The sequence below is a fragment of the Rhinoraja longicauda genome, chromosome 4 (genome assembly GCF_053455715.1).
Source record: "Rhinoraja longicauda isolate Sanriku21f chromosome 4, sRhiLon1.1, whole genome shotgun sequence".
Classification (NCBI taxonomy): domain Eukaryota; kingdom Metazoa; phylum Chordata; class Chondrichthyes; order Rajiformes; family Arhynchobatidae; genus Rhinoraja; species Rhinoraja longicauda.
The window spans coordinates 89,175,032-89,197,751 of NC_135956.1; the positions used below are offsets into that span (position 1 = coordinate 89,175,032).

Here is a 22,720-nt window from a genome sequence, read left to right on the forward strand (position 1 = left end):
AGAAGAAGAACAAACTGAGAGAAGAAGAACAGAAGAGAAGATGATTAGATTACAAGAAGAGGAGTGATCAATTGAAAAGAGAGAAAGAACGATTGGAGCTGGAGTCTAAAATGGCAGCAGCCAAGACAAAACTCAGTGTACTTAGCACTCCAAGATCAAGAAGCAGCTCGATAGTATCCGATAGGACGAGTTCTTGTTCAGGACGAGGAGTCGTCCAAAGACAATTGTCAGTTGGACGGAAACCATCCGCGACTGAACCCTGGCCAGAATGGAAGCCACAGGTTGTTAGACCGAAACAAACAACCTGGAGACCATTGGTAAAAGCTAGTGGTACAGCACACTTTACCCCACATCCTCATCAAGGAAGGAAGACAGGGTTTCATGAACCGAGGGATGAGCAGGGACGTGCTCGCACTAAATCCCCAGAACGTCATGATGGAGACCAACGTTACTTATGTGAGCTATTACGAAAGCAAGGTTTAGCGACCGAACTTCTGGCTAAACAAAATCTTTCTTCTACCCTACCGGCAAGAGACATTCCTGTGTATGATGGTGATCCCTTGCAATATCAACCCTTTGTCAAGGCATTTGAGGGAGAAGTAGAAAGGAAGGCCGACGATGAAAGTGATCGTTATCATTTTCTGGAACAATATACGAGAGGACTAGCCAGAGATTTAGTTCGTAGCTGTCAACATTTGCATCCCGATCAGAGCTATAAGGAGGCAAGTAGATTGCTTAAAGAACATTTTGGCCATGAGCAGAAGATTGCCGCTACTTATATATCCAAAGCATTGGCCTGGCCAATCATCAAGGCAGGTGATATAAATGCTTTACACGCGTTCTCATTATTCCTCAAAGGTTGTTGTAATGCAATGCAGCAGCTTAAATACATGGATGAAATGAACGTTCACTCCAATATGATGACCATTCTTCGAAAGCTGCCTTACAAGCTCAGAGAAAGGTGGAGAGATTGGTCATATGAAATCCAAAGAACCGAGAAACGTTCGCCTACATTTCCGGACTTGGGAAACTTCATAAAGGTACAAGTGGAGATACTGACGGATCCACTTTATGGGAATATCGATGAGGCCAAAACACCAGCAGCTGCTAAACATCCTACCTTCGGTAAGTCAAGAGAGAAGCCGAGGATGACCAAAAGTAATTTTGCTATGGCTGCCGATCCCATGGAAGAACAGGCCCAAGGGAACCTGACAACTAAAGGAGAGAAAGCTGAATCACCTATCGGCAAGCAGCAAGATCCATGTCTGTTCTGCAACATGAGGGGTCACACACTGGAGAAGTGTCGGCAGATCAAACAGAAGGAACTAAAGGAGAGAAGAGAATTTATAAAAGAGAATAGAATTTGTTTTGGATGTTTGAAAGGTCATGAGCAGAAATTGCAAGAAGCGTTTGACTTGTGCCGTCTGCAAAGGAGAGCATCCTGAGATACTTCATTTTAAACAGAAGGACAAAGCAGGGAAACCTGAGCATCCAGCCAAGGAGAAGGTGAGACCAGGGTGAGGCCACTCCTCTTTCTCCGATGTGTGGACATATCAGGGCTGGTGAAGCATCTTCTCGATCGTACCAGTGCAAGTGAAGAGCTACAATGGGAGCACAGTGTTGCAAACGTAAACTTTCTTGGATGGTGGAAGTTCAGTTACTTTCTGCACTGAAAGCCTGGTAAGAAGGCTGAAGGTCTCAGGACAAAGGAAGAAGTTTACCCTGCATACCATGAATCAAGAGAAGTCTATAACCAGTAGTGTTATCTCTGGTTTGGAAATATCTGGTCTGGACTGCAATGATTTTGTGCAACTACCAGACATGCTTACCAGTAAGACCATTCCTGTTTCACGGTTAAGTATTCCTAGACAGTAAGACCTGGAGCAATGGCCTTATTTGAAGAATATCAAGATAACTGAAATAGACTCTGGTATTGACTTACTCATCGGAGCTAATGCTTCCAAGGTAGTCAAACCTTGGGAAGTGGTCCACTGCAAAGAAGATGGACAATTCGGCATGAAAACCTTGTTGGGATGGGTTATTTGTGGTCTAATTCGAGAGGGCCATGACAATAGCACTGGAAAAGGCTTTCCTACACCGGTTGTTAATCGAATATCTGTTGTTAATCTGGAAGAACTTCTGGTCAAACAATACAACCATGACTTCAATGAAGAATCCAACAAGGACAAGGAAGAAATGTCAAGAGAAGAGGTAAAGTTCATGGATATTATGAATTGTTCGGCAAGGATGACAGATGGACATTATTGTCTGGACTTACCTTTCAAGCAGGAGAATACCATCATGCCTAACAATCGGTGCATTGCAGAGCAGCGTATCCAGAGCTTGAAATGCAAGTTTAATAAGGATGAAAGGTTTTGCAGTGAATACACATCTTTTCTCACGTGAATGATCAATAGTGATTATGCTGAAAGGGAACCAATGGACCAGTTGAACCGTAATGATGGGAAACTCTGGTACATCACTCATCACGGGGTGTATCATTCGAAGAAAGGAACCATAAGAGTGGTCTTTGACTGTGCGGCAGTCTTTAAGGGGACATCACTTAACTGCCAGCTGCTACAAGGTCCAGACCTAACTAACTCACTCATTGGAGTTCTCATCAGATTCAGGCAAGAGCCGGTTGCTTTGATGGCGGATATTAAAGCAATGTTTCATCAGGTCAAGGTATCGGAAAAGCATGTTGACTATCTGCGATTTCTGTGGTGGCCTGATGGTGATGTGCAGCAAGATCTTGTGGAATACCGCATGAAGGTACATTTTTTCGGAGCCGTGTCGTCACCAAGTTGTGCAAACTTTGCATTGAGAAAAACTGCTGAGGACAACGGAGCACACTTTTCGGAAGAGGTGGTAGACACGGTGAAGAACAACTTCCATGTGGATGACTGTTTGAAGTCCATGCCTTCAGAACTAGAAGCAGTCTGGATGGTAAAAGACCTGACTGACATCTGCCAAATGGGAGGATTTACGCTATCAAAGTGGATCAGTAATAGCCGTGCTGTACTAGCATCCATTCCTCAAGCAAGTAGGGCTAAAGAGATCAAGGAGTTGGACTTGGATCAGGACAATCTGCCGATGGAGAGAGCACTAGGATTGTACTGGTGCGTGGAAACCGATAGGTTCAAGTTCAAAATTGCTGTACAGGAACAACCATGCAACAGACGTGGCATCCTGTCAGTAGTTGGCTCTATTTACCATCCTCTAGAATTTCAGGCACCATTTACTCTGCCTGCTAAGTTGATTATGCAGGAACTCTGCAAGAAGCTTGGTTGGGATGACGATATACCCCAAACTTTCCATCAGAAGTGGACAGGATGGCTGACGGATCTTGATAAGATTGCGGATTTTGAGGTGCATGAAGCCTACCAATTTTGGTCCAATCAGAAATGTACAGCTACACCACTTCTCAGACGCAAGTGAAAGTGGTTACGGCACTGTTTCATATCTGAGACTGGAAAATCCCGCAGATGAAGCCGGAGGACTAACGACAGACCGTTTCTGAAACTGGAAAAGAAGGAGACTGAAAACTCCTGACGGATAAGCAAAATATTGGAGACCATACCGGACGCACTTGGGCACGTGCGGCTGCAGACCAAGAACAATATCTTGGAGGGACCGATAACCAAGATATGTCTGCAACTGGAAGCTGAAACATGGACTGATGATTTTGTTGATTAACTATTGTAATAGATTAGATGGCAATGTATAGTTCATGCTTTGATTATGTATGGAGTTTTTTTTTCTTTGGCTCCTCCTTTTTTTGTATTTGTAATTGTTGCGCTATACACTTATAATAATTAGGGGCCGGTGTGTAGGAGCCATTTTGCAGTTATTAGTTATTTTTGCTTATTAATATTATCACCTTGTATCCTGCTGTAGTCTGGACACTATAGAGTTAATGCAATGTTTACGTAAGGGCTGGGCAGAGCTAGAGTGTGGGGCTGTTGGGTACGTGCTGGCGGAGAGAGTGTGTGTGAGCCAAGGAGGTGCTGACAGAGGGTCAGCCAGAGGCTCCGCCAATAGATATGAGCCAAGATGTAATCGCCTGTTTTATTAACAAGAAGATTAATATTAACTGTGTCGAAGTTATATCTGGCAACCAGTATCGATCGCATAGACTGTGGTAAGATATGGAATTTTACCTAGCAAATTAATAACTAGTCGATGACAAGAGATATGCCAATATGTTTATTGCACCTTCAAATAAAGAAGACTAATTATCAAATGTCGAGGAGGATCTCTGTTATTATTTGTTCGAGTCATTACGCTTATCACTCACCCGGTCTATGCAAGTGGCAGCTTGGGAGCTAATTGATAGACGAGAAGCTGGCCGCTACATCGTGTAAAATTCCTTCTTAGCTGAAGCGATCAGCTTGAATCCACTCCTTCGGAAAGTTCAGAGAACTTGCCTTCGCAAGAGACGAAGTGTAAGATCTTATGTAAACTGGAGTGATTCATCGTGAAATCTGCCTAAGCTGGAACGATTTATTGGAATTTACTCTTTAGAAAGTTCAGAAAGCCTATCTTCACAAGAGACAAAGGCTACAAAAGTTTACTGACCTGGGAGAGATTTATTTCCAAAAGTTGAAGCATTATATCTGTCATTATATCTGAGTTATTTGAAGAGAATTAGCTCTTGGAAAGAGACTGTGGGAACAAACAGCAGAAATCGTAGTTTGCTGTAATTTGTTTTTTCTGTATGAGAAAACAAAGGCCGTTTTCGAATGATCAAGAGCTTGGAATACGGACAGCGTAGCAATGACATTGGGAGTCCCTGGTTACCAAGTCTTGTTTAAAAAATATACAAGTGATAAGGAAAATAGAAAGCACATCTGGCTTGTGTTACAAACCACAGAATGTCTGAAATTAAATCCAATGTTAGACACAAGGTGGCGATAGTGGAACACGGCCTAAAGTGGAAAAAGGGCCATTAAGCTTACTCAAATTGGCAGAGATGTGGCTTATGACAACAATGAGAAGCCGAAGAAACGTAAATATAAGATGGCTGTGGAGACCATGGAAAACATCAAAGGGCTAATAAAATTAGGAAAGAGGGCAGAGGTGGAGCTCAATCTGTATCAACTTAACCACCTCAAAGACGAAATCTACAGCATCTATGGAACACTGAGAGAGCTACAGTTAGCACCAGAATACCAGGATGCGCAAGAGAAATGGATGCAGCAGGTGGTCGAAGATTTCGATGGATATAAGAAAATAACTGCAGATGCTGGTACAAATCGAAGGTATTTATTCACAAAATGCTGGAGTAACTCAGCAGGTCAGGCAGCATCTCGGGAGAGAAGAAATGGGTGACGTTTCGGGTCGAGATCCTTCTTCAGACTGATGTCAGGGGGGCGGGACAAAGGAAGGATATAGGTGGAGACAGGAAGATAGAGGGAGATCTGGGAAGGGGGAGGGGAAGAGAGGGACAGAGGAACTATCTAAAGTTGGAGAAGTCAATGTTCAGACTTCTATGTTAGCCAAGATGTAATCGCCTGTTTTATTAACAAGAAGATTAATATTAACTGTGTCGAAGTTATATCTGGCAACCAGTATCGATCGATCGCATAGACTGTGGTAAGATATGGAATTTTACCTAGCAAATTAATAACCAGTCGATGACAAGAGATATGCCAATATGTTTATTGCACCTTCAAATAAAGAAGACTAATTATCAAATGTCGAGGAGGATCTCTGTTATTATTTGTTGGAGTCATTACGCTTATCGCTCACCCGGTCTATGCAAGCGGCAGCTTGGGAGCTAATTGATAGACGAGAAGCTGGCCGCTACACTCTCAAAAAATACTGCAGTAATTCTTGCTGAGCTGGAGTTAACTTTTTGAACTGAATGACGAAACTTCAGTCTCAGGCTTCCGCAGTTGCACTTCCAAACACAAAATCTGAAGCTTACAGAGTGACAGAGGACATTGCATCTGTCCTCACGTTCCACTAATTAGGCCCCCTAAAGGACAGGCAATAGGTTGAATTGGAAGAATTTGCAGCTGGTGGCACTGCATTCGTCCAGGCAAGTGGATGAATTCCAAAAACATTCCAGACTTGATCTTTGTAAATAGTTGAAAGCATTTGAGGTGTAACAGATATGTCGCTCATCTTAGATATCAAACCCTGAGCAAGTATTATAACTATTTCAAAATGATCAAAATTAAATTATCATAAAGGCCTGGGTGGTTTTATTCTGACTATTTGCATCTCCTCTGCCCTGCATGAGGACATTGACTACAACCACACACAATGGGCCAGGTTCAGCTTGGGCGGAGGTTATGAGAAGCCAGAACTCTACTGCCTCTAATCAACAGATGGGCACTGTAATTAATCTAACAGAACCATACAGATCCTCTACAGCCCTTGCTTTCCCTCCCCATCCCCTCCCCCTTCCCAGTTCTCCCACGTCTTACTGTCTCCGACTACATTCTATCTATGTCTGGCACCCTCCCCCGACATCAGTCTGGAGAAGGGTCTCGACCTGAAACGTCACCCATTTCTTGTCTCCAGAGATGCTGCCTGTCCCGCCCGCTGAGTTACTCCGGCATTTTGTGTCGACCGCAGAACCTCTATTGTTGGATTAGAAACATGTGAGATTCAAATTCAAATAACTTTGCCAGAATATGAAAGGTTGAATCTAAACAGCCGACCACAGATGTGGTCTCACTAGGGCCCTGTACAACTGCAGAAGGACCTCTTTGCTCCTATCCTCAACTCCTCTTGTCATGAAGGTCAACATGCCATTAGCTTTCTTCACTGCCTGCTGTACCTGCATGCTTACTTTCAGTGACTGATGAACAAGGACACCCAGATCTCTTTGTACTTACCCTTTTCCTAACTTGACACCATTCAGATAATAATGTGCCTTCCAGTTCTTACCATTGGGACTTCCTTAGTGCCAGTGGCTTAGATAGGTCAGAATTTGTTAGGTGTACACGGAAGGTTTTATGATACATTATCATTTAATTCAACCAAGGTAGGTGCAATACTAGTTCTTGTATGGTGAAATATGCCTGGCCAGGTGATTAGAGTTTATATGGTCATGTGTAAGCAGCTGTGTTTTCATTAGCTTCATGGTGGGGACAGGCAGTGTGGACCAAAGGGCCTGTTCCTGTATTGTATTGTTACATCAAAGTAAGGTCAAATTCAGGCTGAGTTTTAAAACAAACATATCCAGATGAAACATGAGAGCAAAGATTTCAAAATCCTGCCAGTGTCAAAAATCAAACTTAAAAGATAAAAGAAAAGTTACAATACTTTTGCAGATTACCCCTTCATTCTTAGGCCGATTAAAAGATTGCAGTGAATACATCTATATACTAAAACTCTCATTTGTTTGTTCCTGAACTACAGCCAAAATGATACACGATCGCGTAACAATTTTAGGCCCACCTTACTCACCGTCGTCCCTTTGGTGCTAATGGAAGAAGTTTCATTGAAATCGGTGTTATATTTTTAACGTTATTCACATTTTAAAGTTTAAATCTATCTCCTATGTAGGGAGGATAAGGGAATGGAGTGGGGAGGGAGGGGAAGGGGAGGGGTGGAGAGAGGGGAAGGGGGAGGGTGGAGAGAGGGGGGGGAGAGAGGGGAAGGGGAGGGGTGGAGAGAGGGGAAGGGAGAGGGGTGGAGAGAGGGGAAGGGAGAGGGGTGGAGAGAGGGGAAGGGAGAGGGGTGGAGAGAGGGGGAGGGGGAGAGGGCTGCACCAATGCAGGAGAGGGTTGAGCCCAACGGGTCCACTTGGTCTAGTCACCTTTAAAGTGCGAGAGTGAGAGCTGTTAATTTATATGGTGTAAATGCAAAGTAAAGGTAAAGATATCGTAAACAGATGGTAATTTAAGATTTAATAAAATTAAAATGCTCATGATCAAGAAAATAGTCTAGATATTTACTTAGACAACAGATCTAAATTTACTGTCCAAACATTAGACATTAATTAATATGCTTCCTAATTATTATGTCGTTTCTTCAACTGTATCTGCTTCGTTATCAGATGCTGAACCCAGATTATGAAACCAGGTGTCAGAACAGACATAACCATAAAAGTTAATGAAAGCTCAAGCTGAACAACCTAATAGCCCACAAAGTCAAGTATGCTGAAATATGAAGACCAGAAAACTAAAATTGGCAGGAAGTGAGGGGTCAGGGACCCATAAAACAGGATGAAAAACTCACTTTGTCCATGCACTAAGTTACCGACATCATTGTTTTGCAACAACCAAATGCCACAGTGCCTCACATGGAATTGTCAAAACATCTGGAATTCATTTAATTTCAAAACATCATCCTTTGTACTGGCATAATTTTAGAAAGCATTTAAATATAAACAAATGTAGGGCTTATTAAATAAGTCCCAAGTGTGCCTGTGAATGTTCTGCAAAAGAACCTGAGCAGACAAACTTACAACTGACTAAAATAATCCTTGGACCCATAATAATGGAGAACTCTGCACTAAGCCATGCCCTTTACCCATTAGAATGGGTTGCCCTAGCAGCTGCGGCTTGCCTGCAGTCCGGTTGTCTTTTGTGTTTTTTGTCTTAATTGTAGTGTCTAGCTATAATGTAGTGTTTTGTGGTTGTGTGTTATGTGGGGGGGAACTGTAAAATTGTCTCTTCCGAATGGAGACGCGACCTTTGTTTCTGGGTGGTATCTCCATTCCCGCTGCGGCCTACCATCGGCCAAACCCCTGGAGCTGGCGGCCTCCACCTGGGACCACCTGGGCTCTGGTTCGCAGAGCCCGCGGACCGGACTCACCATCTGCGGAGCTGGCTGCCTTCGGAGGCTGTGGTGGTCTGCGGGAGCGGCTGCGACTCGTCTCCGGAGGCTTCTTCGGCCGCGGGCAGCGTGGGCATCAGCAGCCCGCAGGCCCCTGGGTGAGGGCCGACATCCGGAGCTCCGGCAGCGGTAGCGTCTTTGCCCGCCCCGAATCGCAGGGCTTGGGTCGGCCCACCGCGGACCTTTCACCGTCCGCGGGATGGTGCGGGATTTTCTCTGCCCGGTGGGAGCTTCAATGTCGGGAGCCCCGACCGCGGGAGAAGACGGCAGGGGAAGAGAAAAGACATTCTGGCTTTCCATCACAGTGAGAAAGCGACTGGAGGAGACTCACTGTGATGGATGTTTCTTTTTGTTTTGTGTTGGCTTATGATTGTGTGTTATTGCATATTTTTATTGCTTATTTTTATTGGTCTTATTGTTGGACTGTGGGTAATCTTTCATTTCACTGCACATTTATGTGTGTGTGACAAATAAATTGACTATTGACTATTGATAATAAACAAAAAATCAGATGTCCAGATCACGCTCCAGAAAATAAGACACTGCTGTATACCGCCTTACTATCCGAAACTCACGAGGTACACACAAATAATTGGTTTGAAGGATCTTCTGATGTCAGCCTCTTATGACTGAGATTGTTAATGGGCTTATTGGACTGACGGTTGTACAACCATCGGATTGGTTGTACAACTGGCAGTGAAATATATGTAGAGTTAAGAAAAACCAAAAGTCAAAGTAGCATGCTATGCACCTTCATGCAGAGCTGTGAAGCAACAATCCCTGGTAGCTTTTGCCACAACTACTTAAGGAAGCATAATATTCTATTAATTTACATTCAAGTCTGAAGGGTGAGATATTAAGGCTGATATAACAGTTAAAGAAAGAGCACAGGGAGGAAATTAGAGAAACTAAAGAGAAAAATAGTAGATACTCATTCATACTTTATTTTAACTTTCATTAATTAAAAAACATTTATTTAAAAGTCATTAAAGGTCATACCTGATCACAGACATCTCTGCAAACTGGATATTCTCTTGCTTGGTAACAACATGATGCTTCTGCAGAATTAAAGATAGAATATTAAATGTTAGGTTTTGTTAAATCTTCTCCAAGCTATAATGGAAGTACAGGTAGAACCCAAGTCGTGCAAGGCCTCCATTCTCAAGAACTGTCAATTATTGTTTTTTTCCACGTTAGAAACATCTGATTTCTCTAGCAACCCATTGTATCACACTGCTTATAATTGTGCACTGCACACTGCTCAGTCTGAAGAAGGGTCTCGACCCGAAACATCACCCATTCCTTCTCTCCCGAGATGCTGCCTGACCTGCTGAGTTACTCCAGCATTTTGTGAATAAATACCTTCGATTTGTACCAGCATCTGCAGTTATTTTCTTATATTACACTGAATTCTCTCTTTTCATCAAATTCTGTTCACCCTAACACTCCCCAATATTAAAATAATGGAACATACATTGTATCCATTTGTAATGAGTAGTACTAAACATATTATTATTACAATCTTGAAAATATATATTTTAAATGCTTGGGAGAATTTGCTTTAACTCGGATTCCTGCACCTCAGATATTCCATCACGGATGTTCCTGTAATTGGTACTTTTACTGTTGAACACCAGTCAAATTAGATAGGCAAAAAACTGTAAGCAAGAAAAATACATTGCTGACCTTAAAGGTTCAAAATCAAATCAGTCTTCATCCTTCACACAATTTTAATAAAATTACTTCAATGTAGAATGGTGCATGGAATAGGAAAAATTCACAGCAAATGGTGAGAAATGTACGCCAGATGGTATTGTTTAGTTTTAGTTTGAGATCTGGCATTGCTGGCAAGGTCAGCATTTATTGCCCACCTCTAAATGTGGTGGTGAACTGCCTCTTTAAACGGAGACAGCCTGTGTGAAGTAACACACACAGTGCTGTTGTTTAGGGGATTTTCAGGTGTTAGGCCCAGCAATGAAGAATCGCCAATATAGTTCCAAGTGAAGTTGATGCATAACTTTAGGTTTATTATTATTATTCACATGTAACAAGGTACAGTGAAAAGCTTTGTTTTGCATGGCATCCAATCAAATCAATATTATACATAATTACAATCGACCCCAATTCAACTACAACAGATGGGGGGGGGGAAGGAAAATATTCAGAGTGTAGAATATAGAGCTGCAGGTAGTTGTCCTTCTAGATGGTAGAGCTTATAGCTTGGGCATGCTACTGAGGTGCATTATTTGAAAGTGCTACGCATTGCAGCCAATGTACACCAGTGGTGGAAGGAATGAGGTGGTTAATAGAATGTTAATCAAATGGCCTGCTGTGCCTCAGATAGTGTCAAGCTTCTTGGAAGTCATTGGCATTAGATTTGTCTAGTCAAGTGGAGTGTTTTCTAAATGGGGTGAGAATCCAGAAATCAGAGGTGCAAAGGGACTTGGGAGTGCTGGTGCAGGATTCCCAAAAAGTTAATCTGCAAGCCGAATCGGTAGTAAAGAAAGCAAACTCAATGCTAGCATTTATTTCAAAAGGGCTTGTAAACAAAAACAGGGATGTAATGCTGAGGCTCTATAAGGCGCTGGTCAGGCCACATTTGGAATATTGTGAGCAATTTTGGGCCCCATATCTGAGGAAGGATGTGCTGGCTCTGGAGAGGGTCCAGAGGAGGTTTACAGGAATGATCCCAGGAATGAGGTTAACCTACGGTGAGTGTTTGTTGGCACTGGGCCTGTCCTCGCTGGAGTTTAGAAGAATGAGTGGAGACCTCATTGAAACATACAGAATAGTGAAAATATATTTTTTTAGAGAATGAAAAGTTCATGTTTCAGGCAGATGACCCTCCGTAAGCAACTTTCGTTCCAAAATAAATCAACAATTTTGCAAAATAAACTGCAATGACTTTAAAAGAGCAAAGGGTCATTAATATAAGAAAATAACTGCAGATGCTGGTACAAATCGAAGGTATTTATTCACAAAATGCTGGAGTAACTCAGCAGGTCAGGCAGCATCTCAGGAGAGAAGGAATGGGCGACGTTTCGGGTCGAGACCCTTCTTCAGACTGAGGGTCATTAATAATTGGTTGGATTATTTTCCATGCTTGGAAAAAAATGCTATTCAATATATTTAATAGCAATCTTACATGCAAGTGTACACTGTGAAAATACTTGAGTTTAGATTAGTTTAGAGGTACAGCACTGAAACAAGCCTTCGGCCCACCGTGTCCATGCTGACCAATGATCAATCATACACTAGTTCTATCCTACACACTTGGGACAACTTCCACAAGCTAATTAACCTACAAAGCTGCATGTCTTTGGAATGTGGTAGGAAACCGGAGCACCCAGACAAAGCCCACATGGTCACAAGTGGAACGTACAAACTGTATAGACAGCACCCATAGTAGGGATTGAACCCAGGTCTCTGGCACTGTGAGGTAGCAAGTCTACCGCTGCGCCATTGTGTCGCCCTTAAATGGTCACCTTCAATGCCAATGATGTTAACCATTTGGACCTTTTGTCTCGTCCAAAATAATTTCTTCTTGTTGATTATTAATTATCTTTATAGTTGTGAAACCAGAGATGTTACGGCAGGTACTCTTTTTAATAAAAAATCACTTTCCAAACATAATTTCTCCACCTCAATATTAAAATATTTCCAATAAGTCGCAGCTGGGTCATCAGACATTTTCCCCACTCTCATCTCCAGGTTTAGTGTCTATTGTGCAATGCCTCTCTGTGAAATACTTTCGGACTCACCAATTTTAAGCAGTAAGGCAATATATAAAGTTACTGCATTGGAGCCCAGAATTGCCAGAGGTTCCCATTGTTAACAATAACTGAGCCTTTAAAGTTTCACCTTTGGCCCCTACCAGCTTGACTACTAGTATATCTCCTAAAAGAATCTTGACTACACTAGTTCGTAATGGTAAGAATTATGTCAATCATGCAGGCAGACAAGAGGATCTTAGCAATGAAACAGACTTTAATCCTTAACCAAATGCACCATAGTTAACTATAGATACTTTCAAATCAAAAATGGACTGGAGGCCAACATATTCATTTTTTTATAAAATTCCTCATACAAACTAATTGCCAGTTTTTCCAAGAAAAAAATGTTCTGAACAAAACAAACAAAACTCCTTGGGAGAAATAAAGGTATAGTTAAAACTAAGTTAGTTTAGAAATACAGTTTTGAAATAGCCCTTCGGCCCACTGAGTCTGCACCAACCACGATCACCCATGCACACCAGTTCTATCCTGCACTCCAAGGACTATTTACAGAAGGCAATTAACCCACAAACCTGCTACCTTTGGAGAGTGGGAGGAAACCAAAGCACCCGGAGAAAACTCATGCGGTCACAGGGAAAACGTACAAACTCTGTCCAGACAGCACCCGAGAAGCTGTAAGGCAGCAACTCCACAGTCTGAAGAAGGGTCTTCAACGGAAACGTCATCCATTCCTTCTCTCCAGAGATCCTGCCTGTCCTGCTGAGTTACTCCAGCTTTTTGTGTCTATCTTTGGTTTAAACCAGCATCTGCAGTTCCTTCCTACACACTCTACAGTTGTGCCGCTTTGAAGCTTTAAGATTGGCAGAGGCAGCCAAAAAGCCAAGTGGCTTCAAAAGCAGAATTCTACAAAAGAATGACGCAGTGATTAAAAGATTAATCTTCAGTAGATAAACAGAGAATGACCAATATTCCAGTGACAGGTGGTTCAACAAAACAGTGCTAGAGGTCATTCTTGGTTGGAATCAAACAACAGAGAGGACTCGAAGAAATAGGGCTAGGAACGAGAATTCAGAAAGAATGGAGCTAAGCTGTGATTTAAATATTTGGCTGATGCTCTCAAGACCCTGGAGTGGAAATTTCTAACAGCAAGGATAATTGGAAAAACTTTATTAGGGCGAGGGAATGGATCATGACTTTCTTCATAAGATGGTATCGCCAGAGGATGAACACAAACAATAATGCTTAGAGCATTGCGGTTATGTAAGCATGAATTTTAGTTTTTGCAGAAATATTGCAGGGGCAGAAAGGCAGATGAGTAACAATACATAGAAACATAGAAAATAGGTGCAGGAGTAGGCCATTCGGCCCTTCGAGCCTGCACCGCCATTCAATATGATCATGGCTGATCATCCAGCTCAGTAACCTGTACCTGCCTTCTCTCCATACCCCCTGACCCCTTTAGCCATAAGGGCCACATCTAACTCCCTCTTAAATATAGCCAATGAACTGGCCTCAACTACATTCTGCAGCAGAGAATTCCACAGACTCACTACTCTCTGTGTGAAGAAATGTTTTCTCATCTCGGTCCTAAAAGACTTCCCCCTTATCCTTAAGCTGTGACCCCTGGTTCTGGACTTCCCCAACATCAGGTACAATCTTCCCGCATCTAGCCTCTCCAACCACTTAAGAATTTTATATGTTTCAATAAGATCCCCCCTCAGTCTTCTAAATTCCAGTGAGTATAAGCCCAGTTTATCCAGTCTTTCTTCATATGAAAGTCCTGCCATCCTAGGGATCAATCTGGTGAACCTTCTCTGTACTCCCTCTAAGGCTAGAATGTCTTTCCTCAGATTAGGAGACCAAAACTGTACACAATACTCCAGGTGCGGTCTCACCAAGGCCCTGTACAACTGCAGCAGAACCTCCCTGCTCCTATACTCAAATCCTCTTGCTATGAATGCTAACATACCATTCGCTTTCTTCACTGCCTGCTGCACCTGCACGCTTGCTTTCAATGACTGGTGCACCATGACACCCAGGTCACGTCACATAAGGGAAGAGTCTTAAAAATAGATAAAATATGCAGTTCTTGGTTGAATTTGACATCAGGATTTCTAACTCCTAATACAAGCATCACCGTAGGGATTGACAGCATTCAATAGACAATAGACAATAGGTGCAGGAGGAGGCCATTCGGCCCTTCGAGCCAGCACCGCCATTCAATGTGATCATGGCTGATCATTCTCAATCAGTACCCCGTTCCTGCCTTCTCCCCATACCCCCTGACTCCGCTATCCTTAAGAGCTCTATCTAGCTCTCTCTATCTAGCTCTCTCATTCAGCAACAATCCAGAATGTTGTTCTGAGAAGGGAGGCTTCCAATTTGCCAACAATGACCCAGAGGAAATCCATTCAAAACATGATATTAAACAGGTGGTTAAAGTGGAGAAATATTACTGATAGCAATTTTTGTTGAAGATGCCACTGATGGAGAAAAATAATTAAATGTTCACATCCCTTTCACATCGTATAACGCTTTACAACCAAAAAGTATAGTTGTTATAACATTGGAAATGTAGCACAAGGCAAGCTCCCACACATGGTAATGCAATTATGAGATTTTCTGATAATCTGTTCTGGTAACACTGAATGAGTTAAGGCATTGAGGACATCGCCCCCTACTCTGCTTTAAGATAGTGATTCAACCTCAAATGGTGGCTTGGTTTAACATCTTATCCGAAAGATAGCCGCCGCAAGTACAATGCTATCGCCACTTGCCATCCAAACTTTGGTGCTCAAGTCTTTGGATTAATTAGTCGCATCAAACCAAGTAATTTTTGGGATAAAGCAATTCAGGACAATGTTTTGATCCAGATATACAAGAGCACAAGATGTGTATGGCTGATAAAAAGAGTGCTGAAATTCACATAATGGGAAATAAAGTAACCAGCAGTTCCAAAGACAGCTAAGATGTCCAGTAGGGATAACTAATTACATAATATCAACGTTACAGAATGCCATTTGCAGATCAGAATTTAGACAATGTGGGCACAACAAACATCAATATGGGTTTTATACAACAAGTGAGATAATTGGTCAGACGTCAAAAATACAGTCAAGCACTTTGGAGAATATGCTAACATCAACAGCATTACAAAAGCAAAGAAAATATTTATTTTCTTCAGAATGGAGACAAATCCAATTATGAACAGTTGAGCAAATGCCAAAAGGTTAGAAAGAGACATACATCAATAAAGTCCAAACCCAAAATGGACAGGCAATACATAGGTTGATATCCAGCATCTAACTAGATTCAGAGTCAAAGTCAGATTGCCCCAAAACAGGTCCTGCAGCCCACAATGTTTGTTCATGCCAACAATCAAGTACACATCTATCTTAATCCTAATTTTTTTGCACTTGGCACCCATTCTTCTGCCTTGTCAATTCACATACCTTTCTAAATATCTAAATGTTATGTGAATCTCTGCCTCCTTCACCCTCACAGTAAGTGTGTTCCAGATTTCAATCACTCACAGGTTGGTAAAAGTCTTCCCTTTCCAGTGCAAACACCCTCTGTGATCCACAGTCCTCCAAAACACCACACTGTACACAAGATGCAACCTAATCAATAATTTATGTCATTACGCCAAAACATCTCTGCTCTTATATTTTTTGTCCTAACTGAAGCTTGTATCTTGTATGCCTTTTTTTCCTATATGTCAATGCATACCTTGAGACTACCCTTCTATCAACAGCACAAATGTTCATGTCATGCCGACACTTATTCTCCATGTCTCCTACATTCCCATCCAAATTGCGAATGCATAACAAGGGTTATAGACAATAGACAATAGGTGCAGGAGTAGGCCATTCAGCCCTTCGAGCCAGCACCGCCATTCAATGCGATCATGGCTGATCACTCTCAATCAGTACCCCGTTCCTGCCTTCTCCCCATACCCCCTCACTCCGCTATCCTTAAGAGCTCTATCCAGCTCTCTCTTGAAAGCATCCAACGAACTGGCCTCCACTGCCTTCTGAGGCAGAGAATTCAACACCTTCACCACTCTCTGCTGAAAAAGTTCTTCCTCATCTCCGTTCTAAATGGCCTACCCCTTATTCTTAAACTGTGGCCCCTTGTTCTGGACTCCCCCAACATTGGGAACATGTTTCCTGCCTCTAATGTGTCCAATCCCCTAATTATCTTATATGTTTCAATAAGATCCCCCCTCATCCTTCTAAATTCCGGTGTATAGAAGCCTAATTGCTCCAGCCTTTCAACATACGACAGTCCCGCCATTCCGGGAATTAACCTAGTGAACCTACGTTGCACGCCCTCAATAGCAAGAATATCCTTCCTCAAATTTGGAGACCAAAACTGCACACAGTACTCCAGGTGCGGTCTCACCAGGGCCCGGTACAACTGTAGAAGGACCTCTTTGCTCCTATACTCAACTCCTCTTGTTACGAAGGCCAACATTCCATTGGCTTTCTTCACTGCCTGCTGTACCTGCATGCTTCCTTTCAGTGACTGATGCACTAGGACACCCAGATCTCGTTGAACATCCCCTCTTCCTAACTTGACACCATTCCGATAATAATCTGCCTTTCTATTCTTACTTCCAAAGTGAATAACCTCACGCAAGTCAATTCCCAATCCATTTGCCAACATTTCGTGGATCCCATCACTCTGACCTGTTGGACAAGTCTCCCATGTGGGAACTTGTCAAAGGTCTTACTGAAGTTGATGTACAGCCCTCAACTATATCTTGTTACAATTTTAACCAAATTGAAACCTCTCCCCTTTGATTACTCTTGCCTTTCCATTGCACCATATGCAAATCTACCACTGCTAAAATTTGCCTTTTTCTCAATAAAGTTCAACTGGTTCAAAAAATACCTGATGCAATTCGATGCAAATGTCCTCCAAGAGTTTAAATAGTATAAGAAAATAACTGCAGATGCTGGTACAAATCGAAGGTATTTAAAAGTCTGAAGAAGGGTCTCGACATGAAACGTCACCCATTCCTTCTCTCCCCATTCCTTCTCTCCTGAGATGCTGCCTGACCTGCTGAGTTACTCCAGCATTTTGTGAATAAATACCTCCAAGAGTTTAAAGATCAACGGTAATGACAAGATAACCCAGTGGGCCTGCAATCTGCAGGACTTTTCAAAATCAGCCAATCGATTACTTATTTTACTTCCAGTGCATTTGTGGAAAATGTGAATAAAGAGAAATGAATCAAAGTTGAAATGCTCTGCACAAAATAACATACCTTCAGCTCCACATCTGAAGATGATCAGCACTAAAAATAGTAACAAAACTGCTAGGCTGCTGCTGTAGGCCATGAGGACAAAGCTACTGCAAAACAAGGATACAATTTAATCAGTGATGATCCATTCCAGACGATTTCCTCAAAAATGAAGTTTTTAGTTTTAAATAGTGCACGAGTCTCAGGGACTTAACACACATTATCATACCATAAATGTGATAATACGTGGCCTTACAAGGGCAAGATTGGCGTATTTGAGACTTGTAAGAATCTGCTGCAACACAGGCCTGATTAATGTGACATGTTTCTTTCAGAAATTTTCATTGCATTATGTAAACAAAATTACAATTCAGCACAAGTTAGCATTTGGTTTCTGCTTCTCGGGAAAATTTATAAATTGACAAGTAGCAGTCATTTTGCAGCTTGAAGCTGAGGCAGACTTGTTGAACATAGACTTACCGGCCTTTAACACAAAGCTGATCCCAGCCAATACTGAGGAAAATGATGTATCCTACCACTCTAATGCTGCTATTCCTACTCCACGAGTAGAGCCATTGTCACACAGCACCAGAGACCCAGGTTCAATCCTAACCTAGGATTCTGTCAGCTTTGAGAAGTGTGTACTCCCTGTGACTGCATGGGTTTCCTCTGGGTGCTGTGCTTTCCTCCCACACCCCAAAGACATGCTGGTTAATTTCAGACTCTCATGGCCTTTCACACAAAGCTGATCCCAGTCCTAATTGTGGAAAATAATGTACTCCCTCCTTCCTCCTCCCCCCCCCCCCCCCCCCCCATCAGTTTAATGCTGCTATTACACCATTACTAGAGCTATTGTTACGCAGCCTCAGAGACCCAGGTGCAATCCTAACCTAGGAGCTTGTCCGTGTAGAGTTGCATGCACTTCCTGTGACTGCTTAGGCTTTTTTCCAGGTGCTCTGGTTTTGGCCCACATCCCAAAGACATTCAACTAAGTAACTTGACTGGCCACTATAAAATGGCGCTAGTGTAGATGAATGGTAGAATCTAGGGAAGTCAAAGAGAATGTGGTGGGAATTAAAAAATGGGATGAATATAGGATTAGTGAAAAAAGGGTGGTTGATGGTTCTGAGGCTCAGTGGGCGACCGGATCTGCTTCCATGCTGTACTTCATGAAATTGTTTTGCTCAAATCAATAGAATTGTCTTTCACTAAATCATGAAATTTGCAGAATCAAACACCATTGGATTATGTAGGAAGAGAGAGAGGCAAACAGTCACAAAACGTAAGAACAGCTTTATATTATTAATATCATTTTGCAAAGGTAAGTTAGAAATATAGATTCTATTTAATTTATTATTACTAACAAGTCCATTTGCAGACACATCCAACCTCCTACTTGGTATCCAACTCACCAGAGAGTAACGTGGTAGAGCTCTAATGTAATAACAGAAATTGTTGGAACGTCTCAGCAGGTCAGGCAGCATCTGTAAAGAGAAAAAGAATGACCACTTCAGTCTGGGAACGTTTCATCAGATCATTTAAAAAGGAAGGCAAAACAAGTTTATATTAAGATAGTCAGAATGGAAACCAATCAGACAAATAGTGATATGCACTAAAGATTGGGAGATATTACAGGTATGTCCAAAACTATAACTGAATAAATCTGGTAGAATAACTATGAAACAAGTAATTGCACTGGATCCTTTACGATGCAGCAGTGACAGCAGGAAAGGCAGTAGAGAACAAATTATTGATCAACGGAAATTAGACGGGGAAAAATAATAATGGAAGATAGTGAGGAACTGCATTAAAGTGAGCTGGGGACTTGATTTCCAGCAACATTGCAACCTAAGGTAGGCGAGTTCTTAGGAGTAAATCTCACCAGCAACTTGTCCTGCACTAGCCATATCGAAGCAATGGCCAAGAAAGCACACCTACGCCTCTACTTCCTGAGAAGACTTAGGAAATTAGGCGAATAACGTTCACCAACGTCTACAGATGCGCCATAGAAAGCATTTTATGGGGATGCATCACAGCATGATTTGGGGACCGCAGAGAATGCAGAGAATTGTGGACGCAGCCCAGACCATCACACAAACCAACCTCCCTTCCATTGACTCCATCTACACTACTTTAGTAATATCTTGGAAAAGAGAACCTGTGATTAACTGCCCAGATGACTAGTGCCAGCCGTGTGTTCACTGCTGAAGTAAACAAATGTACAGCTTTTGCATCGTATCCCAGCAAACACTTTGGCGATCGTCATGTTATTCTTCTACACTCCCTCCTTTTTGCCCTTCTCAGAACAACAATCAACAGCCAACTGACAAGAGTTTTTTTTTAAATAGTCTCTTTCATTTCCATCTTCGGAGTGAGTATTTTGTACCACCATTGTGGCCGTGGGTGCAGCTACTGCCCCAGGGCGGGCACGATGGCATTTTATTAGGGTTCATGTCACATACAGGGCACATATCACCATGACCACCATGATGAGCCCTTGTTCCAGATTATTTCCTATGTTTCCCATCCAACTGGTAGCCCACCCCCATAGTTACCAATGGCTATTGGAAGGGTCCTGGTGTAATTTGGCTGCTTCCTTCCGAATGTGTTCTGTTAGGTTAGTTATATTTCCGCAGCCGTCCGGGATATAGGTGCAACATTCAGCACCAATCACGGCACAGGAACCTCCCTTTGCAACCAAGATTAAAAATCTAGGCCCATTGGATTTTGCAGGGCAATGGTTCGGATGGCAACCATCTCTACCGTCATTTGTTCTAGTGCTTCTGCCGTGTCGTTGGCAACTTTTTCTAAGGCTGATGCCATTTGTCTCGCCCCTTTGACCAACATGGCCATCCCATGACTGGGAAAAAGGATCACAAAGTAGTGCTGTACCTCAGTAATGGCCCCAAGCACTCTGGATCTGATGCTCACATCTGTGCCAGGAAGATGTGGGGAGTGGTAAATATATGGGACAGTCAGAGCTAGTCCACAAACAAAATAAGTTCCATTATAGGCTTTGGGAATTCACTTTGGGAATCCAGAGGACAATGAAGGTTTCTGTATAGGTATAACACATGTACAGAAAATGTGTTGACATGTCGTTTAGCCTTAATCGGTACTAACAAAATCCAGAAAATACAAAGTCCCAAAATCCCTTTGCTTTTCAAATCGAGTGGACGTCTGAGCCCTGGTTTTCTTGGGCTGTTGCCTTCTTGCAGTGTGACGTATGAATCCACGTTGGTCTTTGTTTTAAAAGTCTTTACATACACATAGTTGCTGGGCTCCAGATTTTGACACTTCTCTGCTACAGTATTGACCTGTGCTTCCTTGATATGAGAGTGAAAACTAGAAACACATTTGGCTAGAGCATTGCATATTTTCCTCCATCTTACGAATTTGTTTAGTGGAAAGGGTGTTGTGAAAGGCAAATGCTGAGGTCGGCCCATGAGGACCTCATGGGCATGTAATTGCTGGAAGAGCGCATTACCATTAGCGCTGGTGGTAATACTTCAACCCATTTCATCCCGGGTTTCGTTGCAAGGCTTGGCAAGGTTATCTTTTTGCATTCCGTTGCATCGTACTAATAGTTCTGCTGACAGGGGGTGGGAGGTGAACTGAAAGTGCTGGTTGATCTGCAGCTCCTTGCACATTTCCTTTATAACTGATTCGGTGAAGTGGGATCCGTTATCACGAGACAGCTGGAAAGGGTTAGAAGTGGGGTATGACGTTTGTAAGACCTTTTACTTTTATCCCAGCAAGCACTTTGGCAATTGTCATGTTAGTCTTCTATAATTGGCATCTGTTTGCATATGACATAAAAACTGGTACGTTAGACAGCGAAGAAGGTTGTCTAAGGTTGCAACTGTTTCCAGGTTAAGTGGGTAAGGGAATGGAATGGAATTTCACTTCAACAAGTGCAAAGAGAAATGAGAGGTTAAATCAGGACAGGAAATACAAAGTAAAAGACAGGGCCTGAGGGAGTGTCAATGAACAATAGGAGCTTGAGATACAGGTGCATTGTTCCCCGAAAATGGCGGCGCGGATAGCTAGATTGGCTAAGAATGAATGAATACGCTATGCTTGCCTTCATCAGCCAGGGACGTGAGTGCGGAAGTGGGGATATCATGTTACAGTTGTCCGAATTGTAAGTTAGGCCACACTTGGAGTACCGTGTGCAGTTATGGTTGCCACGCTTTAGGATGCGTTAAGCCAGAAAGGATACAGAACATATTTACAGGAATGTTGCCTGGGCTTGAGTTATAAGGAGAGATTAGATAAACAGAGGCTGGTTTTCCTGGAGTGTAGGAGGCCGAGCTGTGACTTCATAGGGATTGATAAAACGGGGGCCGTATATAATGTACAGCACAGTGGACATCATGAAGTTACATTATTACTGCACAATTAATTGTAATATATATATAATATATAATATATATTCCTTTATTCATCCTGCACCGGGGAAATTTACAGTGTTACAACAGCAAAGTGGATAGCAAGAGATCATTCATTATAAATAAAAGATATATAAATTGTCATTTGTTTCCGTGTGTTCTTAGCTGTTATTGTTGACTCGTCTGCTGGGAGCAGTGCTGTTGTGCAGTCTCACAGCAGCGGGAAGGAAGGACCTCCTATATCTCTCCTTCACGCACTTGGGGTGAAGGAGTCTGTCACTGAAGGAGCTACTCAGTGCAGTGACAGTGTCCTGCATGGGGTGGGAGTCGTTGTCCAGCAGCGATGTTAGCTTTGCCATCATCCTCCTCTCTCCCACCACCTGCACTGAGTCGAGGGGGCAACCCAGGACAGAGCCGGCCTTCCTGACCAGCTTGTCGAGTCTCTTCTCCTCCGCCGCTGAGATGCTGCTGCTTCAGCAGACCACCCCATAGAAAATGGCCGATGCAACCACTGTGTTGTAGAAGGTCCTTAGGAGTGCCCCCTGCACTCC

At 42.6% G+C, this 22,720-nt stretch overlaps 1 protein-coding gene across 3 annotated transcripts in view; it reads right to left on the reverse strand.

Annotated features, from left to right (window-relative positions):
• The window catches only part of reck (reversion-inducing-cysteine-rich protein with kazal motifs), a 133,861-nt gene that overhangs the window by 86,909 nt on the left and 24,232 nt on the right, over positions 1-22,720 (reverse strand). For 2 of the 3 annotated variants that reach the window (XM_078398740.1, XM_078398738.1), the window contains 3 exons: positions 19,191-19,262; positions 17,803-17,888; positions 9,796-9,854 (listed from right to left, as the gene is read on the reverse strand). In XM_078398740.1, the coding sequence (XP_078254866.1) occupies positions 9,796-9,854; positions 17,803-17,875 (132 nt within the window). In that variant the 5' untranslated portion in view covers positions 17,876-17,888; positions 19,191-19,262. Of the gene's footprint in view, positions 1-9,795; positions 9,855-17,802; positions 17,889-19,190; positions 19,263-22,720 lie in introns of those variants that run through there. The other variant, XM_078398741.1, reaches the window with a different exon arrangement.